Here is a 21,466-nt window from a genome sequence, read left to right as displayed (position 1 = left end):
AATGTCTTCTAGGTGGAATTGATCACAACCCTTCCCATACCCAGGAGTATTGGATACAAGGCCCTTGGCCACAGCTTTTGGAAAAGGTACAAAACAGGTCACTGCTAGTGTGAACGTTCACGAAAGCTGGGAAGAGGAAGGGCAGTATTCTGGGAACCAGGAAGCTGCCAACATACCCTGTAGCCTTGGGCAAGCTAATCTGCCCACATAAAACACCTATAATGAATGGCTAAGTGCTAATACTTGCATTAAATAGATGAAGATGGCTCATCCTGTCACCCAACTGGCTACATCCTACCACCAGGTTCACGTCATTGGGTTTCTCTCTAGATCCTAGTCAAGCCCCTTTGTCTCCAGGACTGCCCTGCTGACTAGTTCCCCAATTTCAGGGAGCCCTGCCATTTCCCGATCCTTTCACCACAAAACAGAACTCAGATCTGTCACTCTCCTGCGTAAAGCCCTGCGGTGGTGTCCCATTGCCCTGGGGATGACACGACCCCACCAGGTCTGTACACCCTGCCCACGCTGGGCCACCCTGTCCTGTGATCGCCTCCACCATGCCCCCGCTGCTAGCTCTTTGTCCTGCCTCTGCGTCTTTGCACACCCAGAGCACAGCTGCCTTCTCTCCGCCCGCGTCCAACTCCTCATCCTTGGGGAGAGGCCTTGGCAAGCTTCCTTTATCCCCACTCTCGCAGGGCGGTTAGCGATACAGGTTATGTGTATTTACTATTTGTCTTTCCCCGGAATGTCACCTCCGCGGAAGGCAGACACGGCGTCTGTTTTGCTCTCCGTCCTGACCCCCCCACCCCCACCCCACGCCGCGCACAGTGCCGGCGTTCAGCTGGTGCCCGGCGGCGCCGTTTGCCGAATTGGGATTTACAGGCGAGCAGCCGGAGGCTGGTGATCCGCCCGCTGTGGAGTCGCGCTGAGCTCTCGGAGCTTCCGAGGGGCCTGGCAGACAGGCGGCCGAAGTCAGAGGCGTGGGGAAGGCGTTCCGGCGTCGAGCGCTCGCGTGGGCCCGGGCGCGCTCGGCGTCGCCAGGGGTTGCTGGTATCGGTGCCGCGGCCGCAGCTCCCCAGGCTCCCTCCGGGGGCGGGCACGTACCGAGCCACGCCCACGCCCGCCGGGAGGGGCCTGGGGTGCGCGGCAATCCCGGAGCGGACTGGCCGAGTGGTTCAAGGGGCGGGCTCTCGGGGCCCCGCCCCCCCCGCGCGCCCGCCCTACAAGCGCCCGGAGGGGCCTCGCCGGGCCTGAAAGACCTGGCGGATTGCGTCCGAGCTCCGGTGCGCGGGTGTTGTGGCCCTGGCGGGGGAGGGCGGTTGCTCTAGGTACCGGGCCCGGCCTGCCCCACCCCAGTTCCCTCAGCACACGAAAACTGGGAGGCTTAGGCCCGGCGGCAAGGGTAGGGCAAACTAGCCTCCTCTCGTCCGCCCCTCGAAACTTCTGAGGTCTTCCCAGGTAAGACGGGCTGTCCTCTCCACGCCCCCACCCTGGGAGTGCTCGCGGGTCACCTCTGGGTGGAAGCTAGTGTCACAGGGCAGGAGGAAAACCTCCGTCTGTAGGAAGGAAATCCCTCGGGTTACCCGAGCGCCCACAGTCTCCGGGGTGCCCTAGGACGTCTGCTTCTCCCCCCCATGAAGTCCCAGTTCCCGCGGGGACAAAGGCCAGTCAGTGGTCCAGAACTAACTCCGGTGGAGCTGGGAAGGCCGGGAAGCCTGAAGTCCACCCGGAGCTGCTTTTAGTGGGTGATGTCGGGCGTTTTCCTTCCAACACCACCCACTAAACTCACCGGCCTTTCCCCTCCGGCAAGAGTCCTTCTGACCCTTGGATGTACAGTCGGGGTGGGGAGGGGAGAGGCCCTTGGGAGCTGATGATCCCGCAGAAGCACAGGCACCGGGTAGAGGGTCAGACAGTTTGGGAAGGGGTTTTCGGGTGTCCCAGCCAGCTCCCTACCTTGTGTTCAAAGGCCAGCATGTACAATATGTAAATGTGTAAAATATCAGGGGGGCCTGCCCAGGCTGCTGTGTATAATGCGCATGACCACACTAGTGTCCAAACTCTCAGGCCCCCCTGCCCTCACCCTTGTGCCTAGAGAGGAGCCCTGGGAGGAGCGCTGGGTGAAACCCGGAGTCTGGAGGGCTTCTGCCTTAGGGGAGGAGACCCAGGCCCACTTGGGCCTGGTCTTGTTCAGGACTCCTTAGCAGTGAGGGGGTGGACCTGGGCTGAGCCTTTGTCCTCCAGGGCCAGCCGGGTCTTTGGCAGTGAAATGAAGAAGCCAGGGTCCAGACACAGGCAGTGAGCAGACTGTTGGTGGGGGTGTTTAGGGAACCACAAAGTGACTTGCTCCCAGGAGGGTATATAAGTTCCATGGCCTTGATTTTCTCTTTGAGTGTATGGAACACCTGAAGGAACATGTCTGCCCAGAGCTGCCCCGTGCTGGACCATGAAAAGACAGCCCCCCTTCAGACTTTCTGTTCCTTCAGGAACTGGTCTTGTTTGGGTTATGTTCCCTGTGTGTCCCCTCAGGGGCCAGTCATGGAAGGCCAGCTCTCAGGCTGTCTGGTGAGGGAGGCTGCCTGCCCCTCTCCCTCCTGCAGGTAGGGAGGAGGTTCAGGGTGAGTCACACTCTAGTGGCCCCCTTCTCCGAACTGCCATTATGGAAACATAGCTGTGGAGATCCACCCTTGATATGACTCTGATGACTCAAAAAATGGCCTGTTTTATTTGTAATCTCTGTGAAGCAATGCTGGGCAATGTCCTTGCTCTGATCAGAGCCCACATGGCTCCTGCTGTATTTCTGAAGCATGACCTCTTAACAGCTTTGGCATAAATGTGACTTCCTTGCTTTTCAGTAGATTCCTAACAGCCCCTTGTTTGTGTTATTAGAGAAAAATCATCCTGTGGTCAGGCTGGTGTCCTTGGCAGAGAAAGTAGGATTGACTGAGAAAATACAAGTGTAAACCAGATTGTGTGTGTGTGTGTGTGTATGGGGGGGGCAAAGGTAAAATATAGGAGTTGCTGGACATGTAGGAGTTGTTTTCGTGGATGTTCTTTTATTTATTTTTATTTTGAGAGAGTGTGTGCGTGTGCTCATGTGCAAGTGGGGGGGGGGGGCAGAGAATCCCAAGCAGGCACGGCGCCATCAGAGCGGAGCCTGACATGGGGCTTGAACTCATGAACCCTGAGATCTTGACCTGACCTGAAACCAAGAGTCAGACATTCAAGGACGCTCAACCGACTGAGTCACCCAGGAGCCCCTGGACGTTCTCTTATGCTGACATTCCTGAGTCTTGACAGATTTCGTTAAGAGTCTCTGGGGTCTCTCCCTTGGCTTGATGTTCGGTTCAGAATCAGACGGCGGGATTGGCAGTTCTCCAAACAGTTGAATCTAGAATTGCCCGACACCTAGCAATCCCACTCCTAGGGATATGTACTCGAGAGAATTAAAAACAAGTGTCCACACAAAAACTTTTACACAAATGTTCATAGCAGCGTTGTTCGTAACAGCCACCAGGTGGAACCAACCCAAATGTCCATCAAGTGACAAATGGCGAAACAAAATGTGGTTATCTTCGTACGATGGAATATTAACCATGAGAAGGAATGAAGGGGCACCTGGGGGGCTCAGTCGGCTAAGCGTTCGACTCTTGATTTCGGCTCAGGTCATGATCTCACGGTTCATGGGATGGAGCCCTGTGTGTCAGGCTGTGCCCTGGCAGCGTAGAGCCTGCTTAGGATTCTCTCTCTCCCCCTCTCTCTCTGCCCCTCCCCTGCTTGTGCTTGCTCGCTCTCTCTGTCTCAAAATAAATAAACATGAAAAATAAAAAAAGGAGAAGGATTGAAATGGTGATGTGTGCTACAGTTTGGACGACTCTTGAAAACACTGTGCAAAGGGAAAGAAGCCAGTCACAAAAGGCATGGAATAGGCAATCTATAGAGACCGAAAGATTAGTGGTTGCCAGCGGCTGGAGGGAGGGGGGGAACGGAGAGTGAGTGCTAGTGGGTAAGAGGTTATTTTGGGGTGATGCAGATGTTCTGGGATTAGGTCATAGGGATGGTTGCACAACTTTATGAATGTACTAGAAGCCGCTGAATTGTATACTCTAAAATTGTACAATATATGAATATCTCAACTTAAATAAATGGTAGGAGGCCTGCCCTGCTTTTAAACTCTTATTATTTCTGTAAAAATGACATACCCAGTTAAAAATATTCCACAAACACATGGGGCACCTGGGTGGCTCAGTTGGTTGACTTCGGCTTGGGTCGCAACGGTTTGTGAGTCTGAGCCCCACAGTGGGCTCTGCTCTGACAGCAAGGAGCCTGCCTCAGATCCTCTGTCTCCCTCTCTCTCTCCCCCCCTCCCTTGCCTCTCAAAAATAAACAAACATTGAAACAATATTTACAACACACACACAAAAAGTTCGAAGAAGAGAGTAAAAACATCACCTGGTGACCACTGTTAGCATTCTGGCTCAGAGTGCAGTTCTGGTCAGAGTGTTGAGGATTGAACTTGGACAAATTATTGAACTTGTTTCCAAAATGGGGACAAAACCCCACACCTGTTCAACGCGGAGATACGGATAAAAGCACAATGAGTTCTGGCTGATGTGATCATTACGTGTCTGTGTGTCTGATTTGCACACACCGTGGGATTAGGCTTCGTATGCTGTTCTATTACCTAACTTTTTATGGATAGCCTTTTTCTCCCCCCTAAGACTTTATGTTTTTATTTTTTTATTTATTATTAAAAAAAATTTTTTTTTTAAGTTTACGTATTTATTTTGAGAGAGAGAGAGGGAGCAAGCGGGGGAAGAGCAGAGAGAGAGGGAGAGAGAGAAAATCCCTAGCAGGCTCAGCACCATCAGTGAAGAGCCCGATGCGGGGCTTGAACTCACGAACCGCCGAGTCCATGACCTGAGCCGAAACCAAGAGTTGAGCGCTCAACCGACTGAGCCACCCAGGTGCCCCCAAGACTTTATGTTTTTAGAGTAGTGTTAGGGGCACAGCAAAGTAGAGGGGAGGGTGCAGAGATTTCCCCCGTGCCCCCTGCCCCTACACAAATATAGCTTCTCCCATTGGCAACACCACTTTTCCAGAGCGATACATTTCTTAGAGTTGATAAACCTGCATTGACATAATCACCCAGAGGCCATCGGGTTAACTCTTGGTTCTGTACATTCTATGGGTGGGGACTAGCCATGGACAGAATTTTCATGTGAAAAATCATCACTCTAAAAACAAATGGCTCCAGAATATTCCATCGTATGGGTGTATAATAGTGTCGTCTGCCATTTATGGAGGTTTCCATTGATTGATGGCATCTCCCATTTATTGAGGCCGTTTGCGCAGCCATCCTGCTATGTTAGCACATATAATTCAGCCTACACTTTTTGACCACTTAGGCTATGTAGCTGGGAAGGCAGGTCTATGACCTAAGCCCCTGGTTTCGGCATGCTGCAAATTAAGTTGTGCCTAGCAGGGTCTAGCTGTCCTTGGGGCCATGGGAGAACTGGCACTAGAGTAGCCAAGGGAGGGTTGGCGTGTCCGAGAATGTTGGGGAGGGGAGGCTGCTGGGGAGGAAAGGTGGAATGGGCTGGGGAGCTGCCAGCCTCCAGTCCCCAAGTGGGAGTGTCAGAGGCTAGGGGAGGGGAACAGATTCCAGGAGAGGCCTCAGGCGGTTTGGATTGTAAAAGAGCTTCCTCTTCCCTGGCCCAGCTTTGGCAGCCCCTCCTAGGCCTGGCCTGCCCTCGGGGCCCCAAACCTTCTACTGGGAGCTCTGGAGAAGCAATTTGCTTTTATTGAGGGGTGTACCTAGTTGGGCAAGGCCAAGGTTAGGCTTCCTTTGGGGAAGCCAGTTGATGATCTGGGGGGTCTGAGGGAGCAGAGATTCAACTCCTTGGCCAGCCCACTGTCCGTCAGGCTTATGCTGGGGTTGCTGGACTTTCTGCCCTGGGAAGGAGATTCTGGCCTAAGCTTTTCTTTGGTGGTGAAGGCCCCTGGCCCCGGCTGTTTTTCAAGGCTCCTCCTTGAGCTGCCCTGCGTGGTCCAGTGTGACCCAGCCCTTCCCAACAAGCTGTGTATCCTCTCTAGGGCCTGTGCCCTACTTGGAGGCAGAGTTCTCTGGTTTTTGTCCGACCTCCTTGCTGACTGCTGGCCCCAAGAGTAGGCTGGCACAGAGGGGGCTGGGTTGAAGGGGGCAGGTGAAATGTACCTCTTCCATAGCTTGCCTCACTGTCTGCCACATTCACAGGCCCTGCTCAGCTTCTGGTATCCTCTCCTGGCCTCTGGCTGGGTTCCTGGGCCCTCTTGGGTCCTGGCCTTGGGAGATATTCTCCTTCTGCCCCAGTTGGCAGATTCAGCCTGATGAACACACAGGGGCCAACTCTGGACAACCTTTCTGAGGGCCTGGAACAGTGAAGGCCACGCTGCATGCTGGGGACTTGTCTTGGTCACAGCCCTGCTGAGGACTCAGTTTCCTCATCTGTAAAATGGGTGGGATGTATAATCCTTGATGTACTGGGAACCATTCAGCCAATGAGAAGCAAAGTTAAATCTCTAATGATTTTCTGTGCCAAAGCTACCGGCTCTGCCGGAGCTGGGTTCTGTCTCCCCCAGGGGAGAAATGAGGCAGCGGGGATTTGAATGCCAATGAGAACGGTGCCTGGAGGTCCATCCAACCTTAAACTGCCTTCATAAGTAGAGGAAGATCCACGTCTTGGAAACTTACAGGTGCAAGGACATTTCAGGGTGTCCCCTCCCATTACAGGCCCAGAGAGGGGAGGGGTTGTGCCCCAGGCCACACAGATGGTGCAGGAACGTGTAGTGGCCTTCCAGCTGCCTTTAGTGCTGAGAGGGTCCCAGATGGCCCGGAACGTGCTTCCCCATGGAGCCTTTTGACAGCTTGCTGTCTGTCCTTCAAAGTTGCCCTGAGTTCCAGTTTCTTACTTCTCTGCCTCCCCTCCCCCCGCTTCCCCAAAACACCCCTTCCCTGAAGCCCACAGCAGCTGTTGGCCTCTCCTGCTGCTTTCTGCGTGCAGCTTTTGTGTAAGCTTTTGTTTCTTTCCTCAGCGTTTCTCCCCGGCAGCCTGGCTTATTTCTGCCTCTCCTTGGAGCCTGGCTCAGGCCAGGAGCTTTGCTTGCCTGTCGCCCCTGAGCCAGCATCTCCCGGCAGGATGCTCTCAGGATCTCAGCTGCAGTCAGGACTGCTCCCCACAAAGCTCCCACCCGAGCGAGCCCAGAGGCCTGGACCAGGAGCGCCCTTCTCCGGGGCTAAGCTGCTCTGGAGACCAGGCCCCTCGCCACAGCCCCAGGCCAGCCCCTCGGCTCTCCATGGAGGCACCAGGTGACCCAGGCCCTTGGGAGGGTGAGCCTCAGGGACAGCCTCCCAGACTGGCTAGGAGAGCTCAGGTAAACTGCTCTCTTCTTTTTCCTTTGTGCTCAGTGGTTCGGTGCCTAGTGACCCCTGCCTCGGAAGTCCTCTAGCGTCCGCTTCAGTTCTGTGCCAAGCGTGTGTCCCGAATCTCAGCTCCTCAGGGATTCAACCATAGTTGGTTCTCAGTCTGCCAGGAGCTGGTCAGGCTGCCCCAGTCCACGTGTGGGCGTCAGGGGCACACTCGGCCTGCAGATCTGGCTTCCGCCCTCTGCGGATGCTCTCACAGATGACCTGTCCCAGGCAGGGAGCAGGACCTCGCACCCCACTCCCTCTGACCGGAGTCTGCATGACGAGTGCTTCTCCCTCACTCTCCCTCCCTCACCTACCAGCAGGTGTTCTTCCTGCCCCCCTGGGGGATGTTGCTCAGCCACCTTGGAGCCCTTCTGCTGTCCCAGGAATGCTGGGGGCGGGGATGACTTGCCTACCGCAGGCCCCTCTTCATGACCCCAATCATCCCACACCCTGTTTGCACCTTGATTGTCATAACCTGCTAATTGATCTCCTTAGGCCTGGGGTTCAAGGCGGAGACCCGTGAGCCGGGCAGAATCAGTGTCCGCTTGGTGCAGTGCTTAAAGAATTTTGCTTAGTTCTTTTAATGTGGTCTGTGCGTGCCAGTTCCCCACGGGCGTGCCCACCGCTTCTCGTTGCTGTGTGCCTGCCTAGCGTCGCTCATCGACATCATCCACCTCACCCTCTGAGTCTGCAAGTCCTGCCTTTACAAGGGCAGGGATGGTGTCCGTCTGTCTGTCTGTCTGTGATTACTGCGTCCACAGCACAGAGCGCGCTCAGCCAGGACTTGAACCCAGGCTGTTTCACCCCAGCAACTCAGTTAATGCATGTTGCTGAGTGGACAACTATACCGAGTGAAAAAAAAGTGCCCAACAATTTGGTTAATGTGGGCAAAAAGTAATAGTGAAGGTGCACAGAATATCTCTGGAAGAATGCAGATAAACTCGGTAATAGCGGATGCCTTGGAGGAGGGAGCTGGGTGGTTGGGGAGTGGGATGGAATTAGGATACACCTTGTTCCTCTGGAATTTCATTCAAATGCCACAACATTGCAATTTCATTAATAGACAGTTATATACTTTAGAAAGATCAAGTCACAGGGTGCCTGGCTGGCTCATTGGGTAGAGTCCGTGACTCTTGATCTTGGGGTTGTGAGTTTGAGCCCCGTGTCAGGCGTAGAGTTTATTAAAAAAAAAAAAAAAAAAAAAAGGAAATCAGAAGATCAAATCTTGGCATTTGGGGCCTTTCTTGCTGTGGACCACCCCTGCCCTCCCAGCTCTTGAGGCCCCTGACCCTAATGTGGTGTCTCCTCCTTTCCCAGGAGCACCCGGTCTGAGATGGGGTCCCAGGTCTCCGTGGACGTGGGAGCTGTGAACGTGGTGGTCGTGGGTGGCGGCTTCGGTGGGATCGCCGCCGCCAGCCAGCTGCAGGCTCTGAACATCCCCTTCGTGCTGGTGGACATGAAGGACTCCTTCCACCACAACGTGGCAGCCCTCCGGGCCTCCGTGGAAAGTGGTAACAGCCTCTTTTCTGGGGCTTTCTTTGTGCGAACGGTCTTGCTAACCACTCTGGGTCTGGAGGGGTTTTCTCCACTTAGGGCAAGGCCTGAATTCTGCCTTTAGACAAATTCCAGACAAATTCCAGAGATTCTCAAGAAGGTCACCGGCCTTAAGCAGCGGCCGTAGCAAGGCTGCAGAAGTAAGAGCTGGAAACTTCCCTGAGGACCTGGTGAGGCCCAGGCTGGTGCTTTTAGGGGGTGGTGGTATCCCGGGAATACCACCGACTCGGCTGTTTGGCCAAGGATACCCCTCAGGAAAGGTTCTGAGTTTTTGTGGCCTCCGATGGGCAGCTCACTTTTCCTCTGTGACCTCCTCTGTGTCCATTCCCCAGGGTTTGCCAAAAAGACATTCATTTCCTACTCGGAGACCTTTAAGGAAAACTTCCGGCAGGGGCTGGTGGTACAGGTGGACCTGCAGAATCAGACGGTGCTGCTCGAGGATGGCGAGGTGAGCATCCTGGGGGCTGACCCGACCCTCAGCTGGCTTCGGGAGGCCCGCCCCCCCCCCCCCCCCCCGACCCCAGAGGCTGCGGCTGCGGCTGCTGGTGGGGAAGAACGCGGCCGGTCTCAAGGGCTGAGAGAGTCATCTGTGGCCCCTACGTGGTGCCGGGTGGACAGCAGATGCCTCATAAGCAACGACCCGACCACAGCAGCCACAAGAGTGCGGTGGCACTTCTCCTCAGCCTTTCCTGTACGCCAGGTACCGTCTTCAGCCTTCCTGAGTCGCACTTCGTGCCCACCATGACTGTGAGGGAGGTGGTATAGCCTCACTTTACAGGGAGGTTGGTTAAGCGGCTTGCCCAAGATCCCACCCCTTGTAAGAGACTCAGCCAGGGCTTGAACCCAGGCTGTTTCACCCCAGGGTCTACGCTCTGAAAGCTGGGGTCCCAGACCAGGCCTGGGCCCGGCCAGCCTGTGGGGGCGCTCCAGGCTGTGTAGACTCGGTCATGTAGGTGCCCACGTGATCCCACATCCCCCGGATTGGGAGGTGACTGGGGCAGAGGTCTTCGCTCGTGTCTGCAACCCCCAGCCCCGGGTGGAGCCCAGGGCCTGGTACCTGCAGTGACCAGAGGTCCCTCAGTGAGCTGCCATGTGTCGTATTAAGGGTCACCTCCAGTCTGGCCCTCTGCTCTATTCAAAGCTCAGGGGGGACTGGAGAGAGGGGACTCCGTCTCTGTCCTCAGTGATTTAGTGTGACTCGGGCTTTCTTGAATTAATTTTCGGGCTAGGGAATCTCTTGGTTGGAAAGATGACCGAGTCTCCTTGTCCTGTGGTTTGGGCCACGGGGAAGGGGCTGAGTGGGACACGGCCCCTCCGTTCTCCCTTCCCCCAGAGCAGCTCTGGTTTTGTCAGCTTTATGTATTTGGCTCCAAACAATTTCCCTCGTTCCCTCCCTCTCTCCCTTTTTTTTTTTTTTGGCTTGTAAAATCCCTAGGAAATTCTAAACTGACTCCACATGGGAAGTTCGAGTCCTGCTTATCTCCACGAGTAGTTTCCTGTCCCTGCTCACCTGCCCGCTGCGTGGGGGTGCATCCCTCCCGTTTCCGTGGGGGGAGGAGGCTCTGGCAGGAGATACAGGCCGCGTCCTTAGGTGTATCCCGGGGTTCTGGTGCTACCCCATGGCTGGGCAGTGTCATGATTTTGCTCCTTTCAGAGGAGGGCGGCCTCAGTGTGCCCAGAGGGGCCTCCCCGACCTGGTGCCTCTTGCCCAGCGGCCTGATGGCATTCAGTAGTAGCCCGGGGCTGCCCTCACTTCCTTTCCCTTGCTCCCTACAGGCCCTGCACTTCTCACATCTTATCCTGGCCACTGGCAGCACCGCCTTCTTTCCGGGCAAGTTTAACCGGGTGGCCAGCCGGGAGGTTGCTATCCAGGCCTACGAGGACATGGTGAAGCAGGTGAGCCGCCGGTTGGCCAGGGCGGGCTCTCGAGGGCCAGGTGGACCCCCGGGAGGGTGGGACCACTATGGCGAGCCCCGGGCGCAGCCGTGAAGGTGGGGCGTTACTAGGGAGAGGCTCCCTGGGGGGAGGCCTTTGTTCCTGTCATCGAAGTCTGGACATGAGCACCCCAGACCTCACGCAGTGACTGGTGTGGGTCCCCGACTTGTCTCTGTTGGGGTCCTGTTTGCACAAGGCTTTGTGTTTCACAGAGCGGGCTCGGATCCATGATCGCAGGCAGCTTTCACTGAGAGGTGGGCGGGCGGGGTCCGGCACCACTGAGGTGAGGAGTGGAGACCCAGAGAAGGTTCCCGAGGTGGCTGCTACCGCGTGACTGCGGCCAGGCCTTGCCCTCTCTGCCCAGCCGCTGAGGAGCCTGGGGAACCTCTCTCGCGTCGTCAGGGACAGACGTGAGTGTCAGGGTCGGGATCCCGGCTGTGAACTCAGGCAGACCTGGGCCGCGGTCACCTGCCCCGTGGGGCTGATGCAAGAATCGAGGGAGCAGACGCAGGGAGATGGCCGGCCCCATGGAAGCACATTTGAATCCCAGACTCGGAAAGGCTTCTGTTCTCCTCTCGGGGCCAAGGGGCCCATGCCCTGGCCGAGCCACGGGGCGGACTGGGTCTGAGGGCGCGTGTTACGCTTCCTTCTGCTGCAGGTCGGGCGCTCACGGTCCGTGGTGGTGGTGGGAGGCGGCTCTGCGGGAGTGGAGATGGCGGCAGAGATTAAAACCGAATTCCCCGAGAAAGAGGTGGGCGTGCGGCCTTGTCTTTTCACTCGGGGCCCAGCTTCTCTGCACATCGGCCTGGGTGGCGGTGCTCTGTGAACTTGGAGCGCAAACGCGTGTTTCCGCGCCCGTGGGGCGTCCCCTCGAGTTCCTCTCTCGGAGAACCAGGGCCGGTGAGGGGTCCTGCCCTCCGGTCCAGCCAGGAGGCGTGAGATGAACTCCCGTGTCCCCTGCCGTGTTCCAGCCTCTTGAGATACAGTCGTAGACCTTGGTTCCCTCTTTTTGCCGGCCCGCAAAGACCCCTGCGGAGGGTGTTCCAGGCGAGGCAGGCAGCGGCTGTTTGGTCTTCAGGAGACTGTGGGCCTGGCCCTGGGTGGCTCCGAGAAAGGAACCTCACTGGCCGCGCTGGGGAAGGACTGGCCAGCAACCCCCTCCCCCCCCCCCCCCCCCCCCGGGGACGGTGGCCTTGTTCCCTTTTACTGATGGACGGGTGGAGAAGCTGCCTGGTCCCCTGGAGAGAAACAGGACACCCTGGCGGGATGTAGAGGCTCGGCCGAGGGCTGAGTGGTGGTGGGTGATTATGGGACCTCGATGCAAGAGCTTGCTGGCAGCTGATGCCGGACCAGCTTTCGAGAGCCACATGGGCCCTGTGGCTGTTCTTCTTCCCTAAGGAAGGGCGGGTTGGCTTTGAAAAGTAAGATCAATATGGACGCATTGAATTACATGGCTGTTCTGCGGCAAATTATTGGTAATTATTATGAGCGATTGATGTAAAAGTTTGTTAATTTTGATTTAGGGGGTAAAGACCAGTCTGAGGTAGTTAAGTCAGCCAGTATGGCTTCCGTATGTTTATAACTGGTGGACAAATCCAGGTAATACCGGCCACCCTTTATTTGGCACTCAGTATGTGCTTCATACCTGTTTTCCCGGTTCATCATTACAAACAACCAGTTTCCCGGTTCATCATTACAAATGTGCTAGGGGACTCAGGCAGTCTGACTTTAAAGCCCAAGCTTCCGGGGCACCTGGGTGGCTCAGTCGGTTAAGCGTCTGACTTCGCCTCAGGTCATGATCTCACGGTTCGTGAGTTCGAGCCCCACACCGGGATCTGTGCTGACAGGTCAGAGCCTGGAGGCCGCTTCGGATTCTGTGTCTCCCTCTCCGCCCCTCCCCCTCTGCTCCGTCTCTGTCTCTCTCAAGATTAAATAAATGTTAAAAAAAATTTTTTTTAAAGCCCAAACTTTGAACATCATTCGGGGCTGCCCCCCACTTCCCTGTGCTCACCCAGACCACAAGTAGACGTGCCTGCGAGTGCCAGTTTTAGAACCAACTTTAATGTCAATGCCAGCCTGAGTTATAGTTAGAATGTCAATGGCTTATATATAGACTATAATTATAGGTGACCGAGGTTGCCTGAAAATCGTTTTCCACGTGGCCCCGGGAGCCGGGTGGGGTATGGAGCACTGGTACATTCTGAAAGAGTCTTAGGCCAGGTGATGTGGGCTCCAGCCCAGCTCGCTGTGATCTGGTTCTGGCATTGGGCGGGTTACTTCTCCAGGGCCTCAGTTTCCTCACTTGTAAACTGGCGGTTGGTGAGGAGGTAGAAGAGATAGACTGATGGCATTTTTAAGCCTCTTCGTGTGAACAGGAGACTCAGTGGCTCCTTCTCCGCTCTGTGGTCATTTGTCCCAGGTCACTCTCATCCACTCCCACGTGGCCCTTGCCGACAAGGAGCTCCTGCCCTGTGTCCGGCAGGAAGCGAAGGAGATCCTGCTCCAGAAAGGCGTGCGGCTGCTGCTGAGTATGTGTGCAAGTCCCCCCGCCGCCCTGCCCCTCTGCCTGGCCCTGTGAGATGTGCCCAGAGGCTTGGTCCCTGCCCCAGCTGGAGGGCCCTCGGTGTCCTGGGGTTGAACCCTGTTGTCCAGCTGGAGGCTCTGTGTGTCTTCAGACAGGCCAGAGGCCCCGGGACTTACAGGATTCCCCTGCCATGGAGGCAGCGCTGTCCTGACTATTGCTTTGGACACAGTGCAGGTGGTACCGGTTTGCTGAACGATTTAAGAAATCACCTAAAGGATCTGACCTGAATTATGATGACTCTGTGGTAGCAAATGGTGGGGTTTTTTTGGTTTGTATTCAGAAAGTGGTGAGGAGTGTAGCCTTTGATGAGAGCAGGAGGGGAGGGCACCACCCAGCTCGTTCAGAGAGCCGGCCCCTAACCCCTGCGCTGTGACCACTCCATTTCCGGGGCTCAGCGTCTCCGCTTTTCACAGGGAGGCGTGACGTTCCTGCTCTGTTCCTGCTCTATGCAGACCCCTCCCGGCTCCTGGTCCCTTTGTAACTGGCTTTGCAGCACTGTGACCACCTTTGCTTTGAGGCAGTGTGGAAAGTAGGCTGGCTTCTGGACTTTTCTTGCTTTCACCTCAGTGGTGCGCCTGGAGAGCCTTCCTGCCTGGTTAGGATGGTGTAGCTGACTCTCTGGGAGGTGTGGCGGAGGTCTTCCTCAAATAGCTTTTCCCAGAACGTCTTGGGAAACTCAGTTTCACTTTTGCACACTGCTTCGGGGAACTTTCCTCCCTTTGGATCCTCTGGGGTGGCCGGAAGTCCACACTGCGCTTCTTGGGGCAGCAGGGTGGACTGGCAGAGGGGCAGGGGGGACGCCAGGAGCAGAGCAATCGCCTAGTTGGGCCCCAGCGGCCCAGGGCTTCCCCGGTCACCCTTGGCCTGGGCCCCAGCCCCCTGCCGGCCTCCTGCTCACAGATCTCCCTTGACAGGTGAACGGGTGAGCAATCTGGAGGAGCTGCCCCTCAACGAGTATCGAGAGTGCATCCAGGTGCACACGGACAAAGGCACAGAGGTGGCCACTAACCTGGTGATTGTCTGCAATGGTATTAGGATCAACAGCGCCGCCTACCGCAGTGCGTTCGGTAAGCAGGGGCCGGTGCCCACTCCCCGGGCCGCCTCACCCTTCAGCCGCTGCAGGCCAAGCAGGCCTCTCCAGCAGGAATCAGGTCGCCAACCCTTCCCCCTCCATCCCAACCGCTCAGGTCTCTTCTGAATGGTGACATCAAACTTTAAGTTCAAGTCTGGATCCGCTCTTGTTGTGCCTTCTTTAGCTGTGGCCACGACTTAGCCCGGGGTGGCCCAAGTGACGGGTCTTTCAAAATTGGAGCCCGCCCCCTTGTGGTGAGAGATGGGAGCAGGTTTCAGAGCCAAGGAAAGATCCATTGTTTCACTTTCTTGGCACCTGAAGGGGAGGAAATTCCTGGGTCAGGCCTTTTACTATTCACAGGTATGCCGTTCTCCCCAGGCCCCGATCCAAACATTTGGCCATTCAGCTTGGAATGACCGTTTGGGGAGTAGAGGCAATAATTCGGCTTGAACTCTCCAGCTCACTGAAAGGTGAGAAGAGGCGGAATCTCGGCCTCCGTGTGTGAGCCAGAGACCGTGACTCTTCCTCGGCCCCATGATTGCTGTGTCCCCAGGTCCCTATCATTTACTCCGTAGCACCCTTCCTGGACAAGGAGCTCCTGTTTGGGTCCTACAGGAAAGAATTGGCCAATCACAGAAGAAGGAAGCTAGTCCCGGCCATGAGTAGGGGTAGGATTGAGTGCTTATAATGCACAGAGATCCCAGAATTTTATACCCATTGGTCTTAATGTTATATATATATATATATATTTTTTTAATGTTTTATTTTTGAGAGGGGCAGGGGCGGACACACGGGAGGGACAGAGAGAGAGAGGGAGACAGAGGATCCGAAGCAGGCTCTGCACCGTTAGCACAGAGCCTGACACAAGGCTCGGACTCACAAGTCGCGAGATCATGACTCGAGCCGAAGTCGGACGCTCAATGACTGAGCCACCCAGGCGCCACTTAATGTTACATTTTCAAAGATAATTCTTTTAAGCCCCTTAAAAAGAAAAGTTTAGCATTTTCTAGAGCCCTACATTTACTTTCAGAATCTGATCCGTGTTCAGAAGGAAATTCAAGACTTGGTTAAGTTGCAGCTTGATCAGTGTAAGGCAGTCAGTGCTAAGCACGGTAACTTAGAGCGTCAGATGCATTATATAAGGTGGCACTTTCTGTCTTTCTGACCAGTTTCCAACCCGGAATAGTTACCTGGCCTCTGCAGAAAGAGTTCTGAGATGGGGACTTTAGGCAGACATGAATTGGGTGGCCTGCTCGCCTCCTGAGGCCGTGCCCCTGGAGGGCGGCCTAGCCGGCACCAGAGGCCATCTTCACTGTGCACTCGTGGCCACTTGACACGGCAGCTCGGGAGCCTGGTTTCAGGGTTGGCTCTTCCTGGCAGAAAGTCATCTGGCCAGCGATGGCGCTCTGCGAGTGAACGAGTATCTCCAGGTGGAGGGCTGCAGCCACATCTATGCCATCGGCGACTGCGCAGATGTGAGGGAGCCCAAGATGGCCTACCACGCCGGCCTCCACGCCAATGTTGCCGTGGCCAACATCGTCAACGCCAGGAAACAGAGGCCCCTCAAGGCCTACAAGCCAGGTGAGGAAGCCCCAGGCACTTCTCGGTTTGCGGAGAGCTGGGTTAGACGCGGTGAAGCCTTTGCGAGCTCTCGGACGAAGTGGGCCTAGAACACCCTCTCAAGGCTGGCGATGGAAGCGTCCCTCTGGAGCTCGTTGAAAATAAGTCCGGACTGCCCGTCTTCCTAAAAGTCATGCGCGTTTCCCTGTCCTCAGACCGAAGGCCCCGGGGAGGACTGTGCTCTGGGGATGGCAGGCCCACGAGTGGTGAGCGGGAGTCGAGCGTGTGCGCACGTGTCTGCTCCACAGGCGCGCTGACGTTCCTCCTGGCCATGGGGAGAAATGACGGCGTGGGCCAGATCAGCGGCTTCTATGTGGGGCGGCTCATGGTTCGGCTGGCCAAGAGCCGGGACCTGTTCGTCTCCTCGAGCTGGAAGACCATGCGGCAGTCTCCACCCTGAGCGGGAGCTGGGCCGCCGCCAGGTGAACGGATTGCTTGACCAGAGGTACCCACCTGACAAAGGCCAAAGAGCAAAGGCTCGTTTCCTAGAGTAAGGTGCCAGTGATGGACTGACCAGAAACCCACCTTACAGAAAACCAAAACCGGGAGAGAAAGAGAGAGCCGGAGAGGGAGAGAGAGAGGCATTAGAAAAGACACCCCCTAGAGGATGCTTTCTGGGGTTGGAGAGGTCGGCTTGCAGTTGTGCTGGCTGAGGGGTTCGCCTGGTCCTGGGAAGGGCATAGCCAGCCTTCTCTACCCCGGGCTCTTCGTGTGTGTGTGTGTGTGTGTGTGTGTGTGTGTGTGTGTATGTGTGAATGCACGTGTTGGCATTCAGGACTCTCAGAGCAAGAGAGAGCAGGCTCTCCTGGTGGCTGAAATCCTGTCTTATTAGGGCAGGCAGGGGAACCTGCATGGTGGGACCGTCTAAGGAGTGGGATTTGGGGTTGAGATGGTCTGCACCCCGAGCCTCTCCCATCAGATCATGGGTGGGGAAGCCTGTGCATTCTTCGACACCCAGGTTGTTAATAGGAGCCTAATTTTAAACTGTTAGTCCCTGTAATCTTTAATCTTCACAAAACTTTATATATTTCCATTTCTAGGTCCCGATGATATACCATAGGTTACATTTAAGAAGAAAGAGTTAGATAAATTTCCCTCCCGGTTAGCCTATCCTAACAGAGAGTGAGTTTTTCCAAAGCTAACAGGTTAAGACGGAAGCCTGGCCCGCCAGCCGCTGGACATGTTAAGGAAAGGCAGCCGAGCTAATGGGACCCTTGGGTGGGTTGCCATTGGGCTGACGTTCAGGGAACAGAGGGGGGCTCAACATGCTTCTAGGCTGCCGTCACGGTCAGTTGTGCAAGGGACAAAACTCCGGCTGATGCTGGGGGTGGGGGACCCTGTGGGAACCTCTGGGGTTTTGTGCTTCTGGTTTCCTGGCCAACCCCAGTGACTTTTACGTGGAGGCCCAGCCGTGTGGCAGTGCCCGCCACTGACTGTGTTAAGGCACATAAAGGACTCCTCTGTCTGGGAGAAGACTTCCAGTTGGGGGGAGGGAGTTTATTTTGGAAGACGTGGGTTAAATCTCCATAATGGAAGTGGTTGGTGATCTCACTGGAATAAATTCAGGCCCGGCTCACTTTCGATAGTGGCCTCTGGGTACTTGGCCAGAGTCCTTGGGACACCAGCCTCACCAGGGTTCTGAGTGCTCCCTGTCTGGGCTGTGGCCTGGGTTGGTTCCATTTGTTACCCAGGCCTACCTAAGTGACACGCGTGCCTCTCTCCCAAAGGATGACTACCCCACCGGAGGCTTCACCCAGGGCCCCGTTCCTGTGGGCCACGGCCAACCAGGCTCCCCTTCTGGAAGCAGGACCTGCTGCCTGAGAGACACAGGCTATTCTGTGCCGTCTGACCTGGGGACTAGCAGGGTGGGAGTCTTGGCTCATTAGTGACAGGCCTTGTTCTATTTATAACATTTTACAAGTGTCCCCCCATGGGGACATGGTTTTTCCAAACTGAGGAAAATATTGCAATAAAAGAATATGTTGTAAGAAAGACACTGGATCTTCTGTGTTTTTTTTTTTTTTCCTTTCATTTTCTTTTTCTTTTAAAAAAAAAAAAAAAACCAAACAAAACCAAAACAAAAGCCTGAAGCAAAATCTTTTTAGGAGTAGATACAGATATTATTGGGTGGGGTGGGGGCACTAAAACAGAAAAGAAAAGCACCAGTGGGACGCCTCTCTCATTTTCTTCTCTCCATCACCGAACACAGACAGCCAACAAAGCCCGAGTCACTTTTATGCCCTCTTCCCTTGCAAAAAGGAGAAACAAGGTTTTAAGAATTTTGAAAGGATTTTTTTTTGTGTGTGTGTAAAAGTCAATGCTATAAATCTAAAACGAAGTCTGTTTTTTAAAAAAGTTCTAAAACAACAGGAAGAAAACACATGGAAAGAAACCCCTCGTGGAGACCTGGTTAATTACAGACTGAGGCTCTTTGAAACGAGAATATAAAATGCAGAGGGCTCCTTCCGTGGGCGGGACCTGCTCCTGCGGCCTCTGCTCCCCGCTTCCCTGCCAGCTGCCCTCCGCTCCCCTGCCGTCACACTTCCTCTCTCCTTTTACAAAATAAAACCCCACTCCTGTGACTTCGATCCTCCGGCCGGGCACGGGCACGGGGCGGCTACTTGGCATCGAGCTTGGCCATCTCCTGCACGTAGATGCCAATGCTCTCGCTGTCAAAGAGCAGGAAGTAGACATTCTTCAGCGAGGATGCGCTCGAGTCGTCAAAGTGGGCCGAGATGGCTTTGAGGGTCACCTGGGCTGCCGTCTGTTTGGGGAAGCAGTTTCTGTGCCAAAGGAAGAGAAGAGCTGACGTTACTTTGGTTCCCGGGACCCGCGCGTAACTCCGCTCTCAGCCTGGGGTTGGGGGGAAGCGGCCTCTTCTTATCTTTGCTTCCGTCTCCCGGGGTCTCAGTGGGTGTAGGCTGGGCCACTATGGTCTTTGGTTGTCCTCACGGGGACAGCCCGGGAGTGGGACAGGCAGGAGACGCTGTCCCCACTTTACAAGAGCCACGCTGGCTCAGTCGAAGTCACAGGGCTGGCCGGTGGGCAGTGCCTCCTGCTTGGACGAATCTGTGGTGCCTGCCTCGAGTCGAGCGGGGCTTTAAAACCACAACCGACTCAGCATTTAAGCATAGCTAGGCTTTATTAGCTCCCTCAACACTGCTTTACAACGTGGGGGCGCCTGGGTGGCTCAGTCAGTTAAGCATTCGACTTCAGCTCAGGTCATGATCTCACAGTTCGTGGGTTCAAGCCCCGCGTTGGGCTCCGTGCTGACAGCTTAGAGCCTGTTTCTGCTTCTGTGTCTCCCTCTCTCTCTCTGCCCCTCTCCCGCTTGCCTCTGTCTCTTTTTCAAAAATAAACATTTAAAAAAAAAAAAAACTGCTTTACAACGTCAGATCGTTAAAGGGCAGAAACGTGCACTCAAAAGCGTGTCTTCGTAATTCCTTTTTTGTGCGCCTCGTGTGCCTTTCACTAACCCGTGTGGACATGCCGCTGTAAGTCGGGGACTGGTGACTCTGGGTAGGGCCCTAATCACCAAGCCGAGACGGGACCAGCCTCCAGGGACACGGCCGTTGTGGCGATTAGGGTCAGCCACCAAGCCCCCTGGGGCGGGCGGGTGCAGGACGGGCCTGATAGGGATTCTTCTCACTGGGATGTCGTGTCCTTGCCGCACGTGGTCCTGGCCACGTGGAGAATTCAGCCCGCCGTGCCTCTGGGCCAGGCTGTGGAGACCCAGCGCCGTTTGGGTCGAGACGGGATTACAGCGGGAAGCCAGGCCTCACGATTTCCCTCTCAGCCTGCCCGTAACTCGACTCTAACAGACCATCTTCCGTGTGTAAATCCTGCCCGCGTTACAGACGGGCATCTCTCAAGACAGAGGGTGTTGAAAACTGAAGCAACAGCTTGCATCGGCCACGAGTGTGACAGGAGAGGACAGGCAGGCTACCTGTGAGGACAGAGATCCTCATTATGTACCTGCTATGCTCCCAGCTGGGGTCTGTGCCGATCAGAACAATCACTTCTCCGAACTCCCAAAGCAGACCCCGGGTGACAGCCTGTCCCTTCTCTGGGTGTGTCTGCCAGGGCCTCGGCCTCCGGCCTCTGCTCCCCTCCACCCCGGCAGCGCACGAGTCCCCCGGGGATTCTGAGATGTCGTTCTGGGCTGCGGCCTGAAACTCTGTACTCTCACGTTCCGACACAGCAGAGTTACTGGTCCACGGACCGCCCTTGGAGAAGCAAGGCCTTTGGGCCTGGTGTTTTCTTTCTTTCTTTTTTTTAATTAAAAAAAAAATTATTTTTGAGAGAGAGAGAGCAGGGGAGGGGCAGAGAGAGGGAGACACAGAACGCAAAGCAGGCTCCAGGCTCTGAGCTGTCAGCACAGAGCCTGACGCGGGGCTTGAACTCGTGAGCTATGAGATCATGACCTGAGCTGAAGTTGGACGCTTAACCGCCTGAGCCCCCCGGGCGCCCCAAGCCTGGTGTTTTCTGACCACGTGTTCGGATGGGCAGCAGGCGGGGACGTGGGCGTTGAACATGGCAGGCTCTCGGAGAAGCACTGTCTCTTGCTCCTCTCTGAAGCTGCCTTTCTCTGTGTTTCGAAGGGCGGAAATTGGGGTTTTCGCCCCATCCCCTGGTCAACACGCTTGGCCGGGCCGGCAGCCCTGGGTCACGTCTTCTGGAATGGTCAGACTGGATGTGCATAAGGAGGACAGCAGGCCCCCGGGGAGTGGGCTGGACGAGCACATTCCGAACCTCCCGCCCACCCCGAGGAGCGCGCCTTACCTGCCGCTGGGAAACGGTGGGAACGCCACAGACTTCAGCTTCTTGTCCTCTGCCGCCGACAGGCAGTTTTTGATGGTCTCTTCGAGCTGTTCTTCACATTTGTCGGAGCCCCACTGAGGGATGTGACAGTGGATGACAAATTTGGCTGCGAGTCCGCTGGATTGGCTGACAGCGGCTGGGACAGGAGAGAGAAACACTGCGGGTTATTTCCTAGGTCTCCGCCTTCCTCCTGGGGGCTGGGCGGAACCCCACCCAAGCCTCTCAAATGTGTGCGGACAGGGAAGCCAGAGCAGCTAGCTGGGCAACGTTCCGTGCTGCTTCTTTTTTTTAATTTATTTATTTTGAAGGAGAGAAAGCACCAGCCAGGGAGAGGCAGAGAGAGAGAGAGAGAGACAGAGACAGAGACAGAGAGAATCTCAACAAGGCCCCGCACAGCGCCGAGCTCGACTGGGGGCTCGAACTCATGAACCAT

The 21,466-nt window shown here is 55.6% G+C and overlaps 2 protein-coding genes across 9 annotated transcripts in view; one reads left to right on the top strand and one right to left on the bottom strand.

Annotated features, from left to right (window-relative positions):
- The first annotated feature begins 1,189 nt into the window (after window positions 1-1,189).
- Window positions 1,190-18,208, top strand: AIFM2 (apoptosis inducing factor mitochondria associated 2). 8 transcript variants are annotated; one of them, XM_043596527.1, is made up of 11 exons: window positions 1,205-1,458; window positions 8,765-8,958; window positions 9,334-9,449; window positions 10,778-10,897; window positions 11,595-11,687; window positions 13,356-13,464; window positions 14,435-14,587; window positions 15,168-15,260; window positions 15,973-16,173; window positions 16,461-16,634; window positions 17,940-18,208. In XM_043596527.1, the coding sequence occupies exons 2-10, from the start codon at window positions 8,781-8,783 to the stop codon at window positions 16,610-16,612; spliced, it is 1,215 nt and encodes a 404-aa protein (XP_043452462.1). In that variant the 5' UTR covers window positions 1,205-1,458; window positions 8,765-8,780; the 3' UTR covers window positions 16,613-16,634; window positions 17,940-18,208. The 8 variants fall into 8 exon arrangements, with proteins under 8 accessions (XP_043452465.1, XP_043452462.1, XP_043452461.1 ...); XM_043596526.1 differs by having other exon boundaries at window positions 16,461-16,657; XM_043596528.1 differs by adding an exon at window positions 3,831-3,915 and having other exon boundaries at window positions 16,461-18,208.
- A 274-nt stretch (window positions 18,209-18,482) lies between these two features.
- LOC122492842 (core histone macro-H2A.2) overlaps window positions 18,483-21,466 on the bottom strand; it is a 59,596-nt gene continuing 56,612 nt past the window's right edge. Inside the window, exons 8-9 of the mRNA XM_043596533.1 lie at window positions 20,995-21,169; window positions 18,483-18,995 (exon numbers count right to left, since the gene is read on the bottom strand). Coding sequence (XP_043452468.1) covers window positions 18,830-18,995; window positions 20,995-21,169 — 341 coding nt within the window. The 3' untranslated portion in view covers window positions 18,483-18,829. The remainder of the gene's footprint in view (window positions 18,996-20,994; window positions 21,170-21,466) is intronic.

The sequence above is a fragment of the Prionailurus bengalensis genome, chromosome D2 (genome assembly GCF_016509475.1).
Source record: "Prionailurus bengalensis isolate Pbe53 chromosome D2, Fcat_Pben_1.1_paternal_pri, whole genome shotgun sequence".
In the NCBI taxonomy this organism is placed as follows: Eukaryota; Metazoa; Chordata; class Mammalia; order Carnivora; family Felidae; genus Prionailurus; species Prionailurus bengalensis.
Note: the sequence above shows the minus strand (reverse complement) of the source record. Positions and strands in the feature narration are given on the sequence as shown.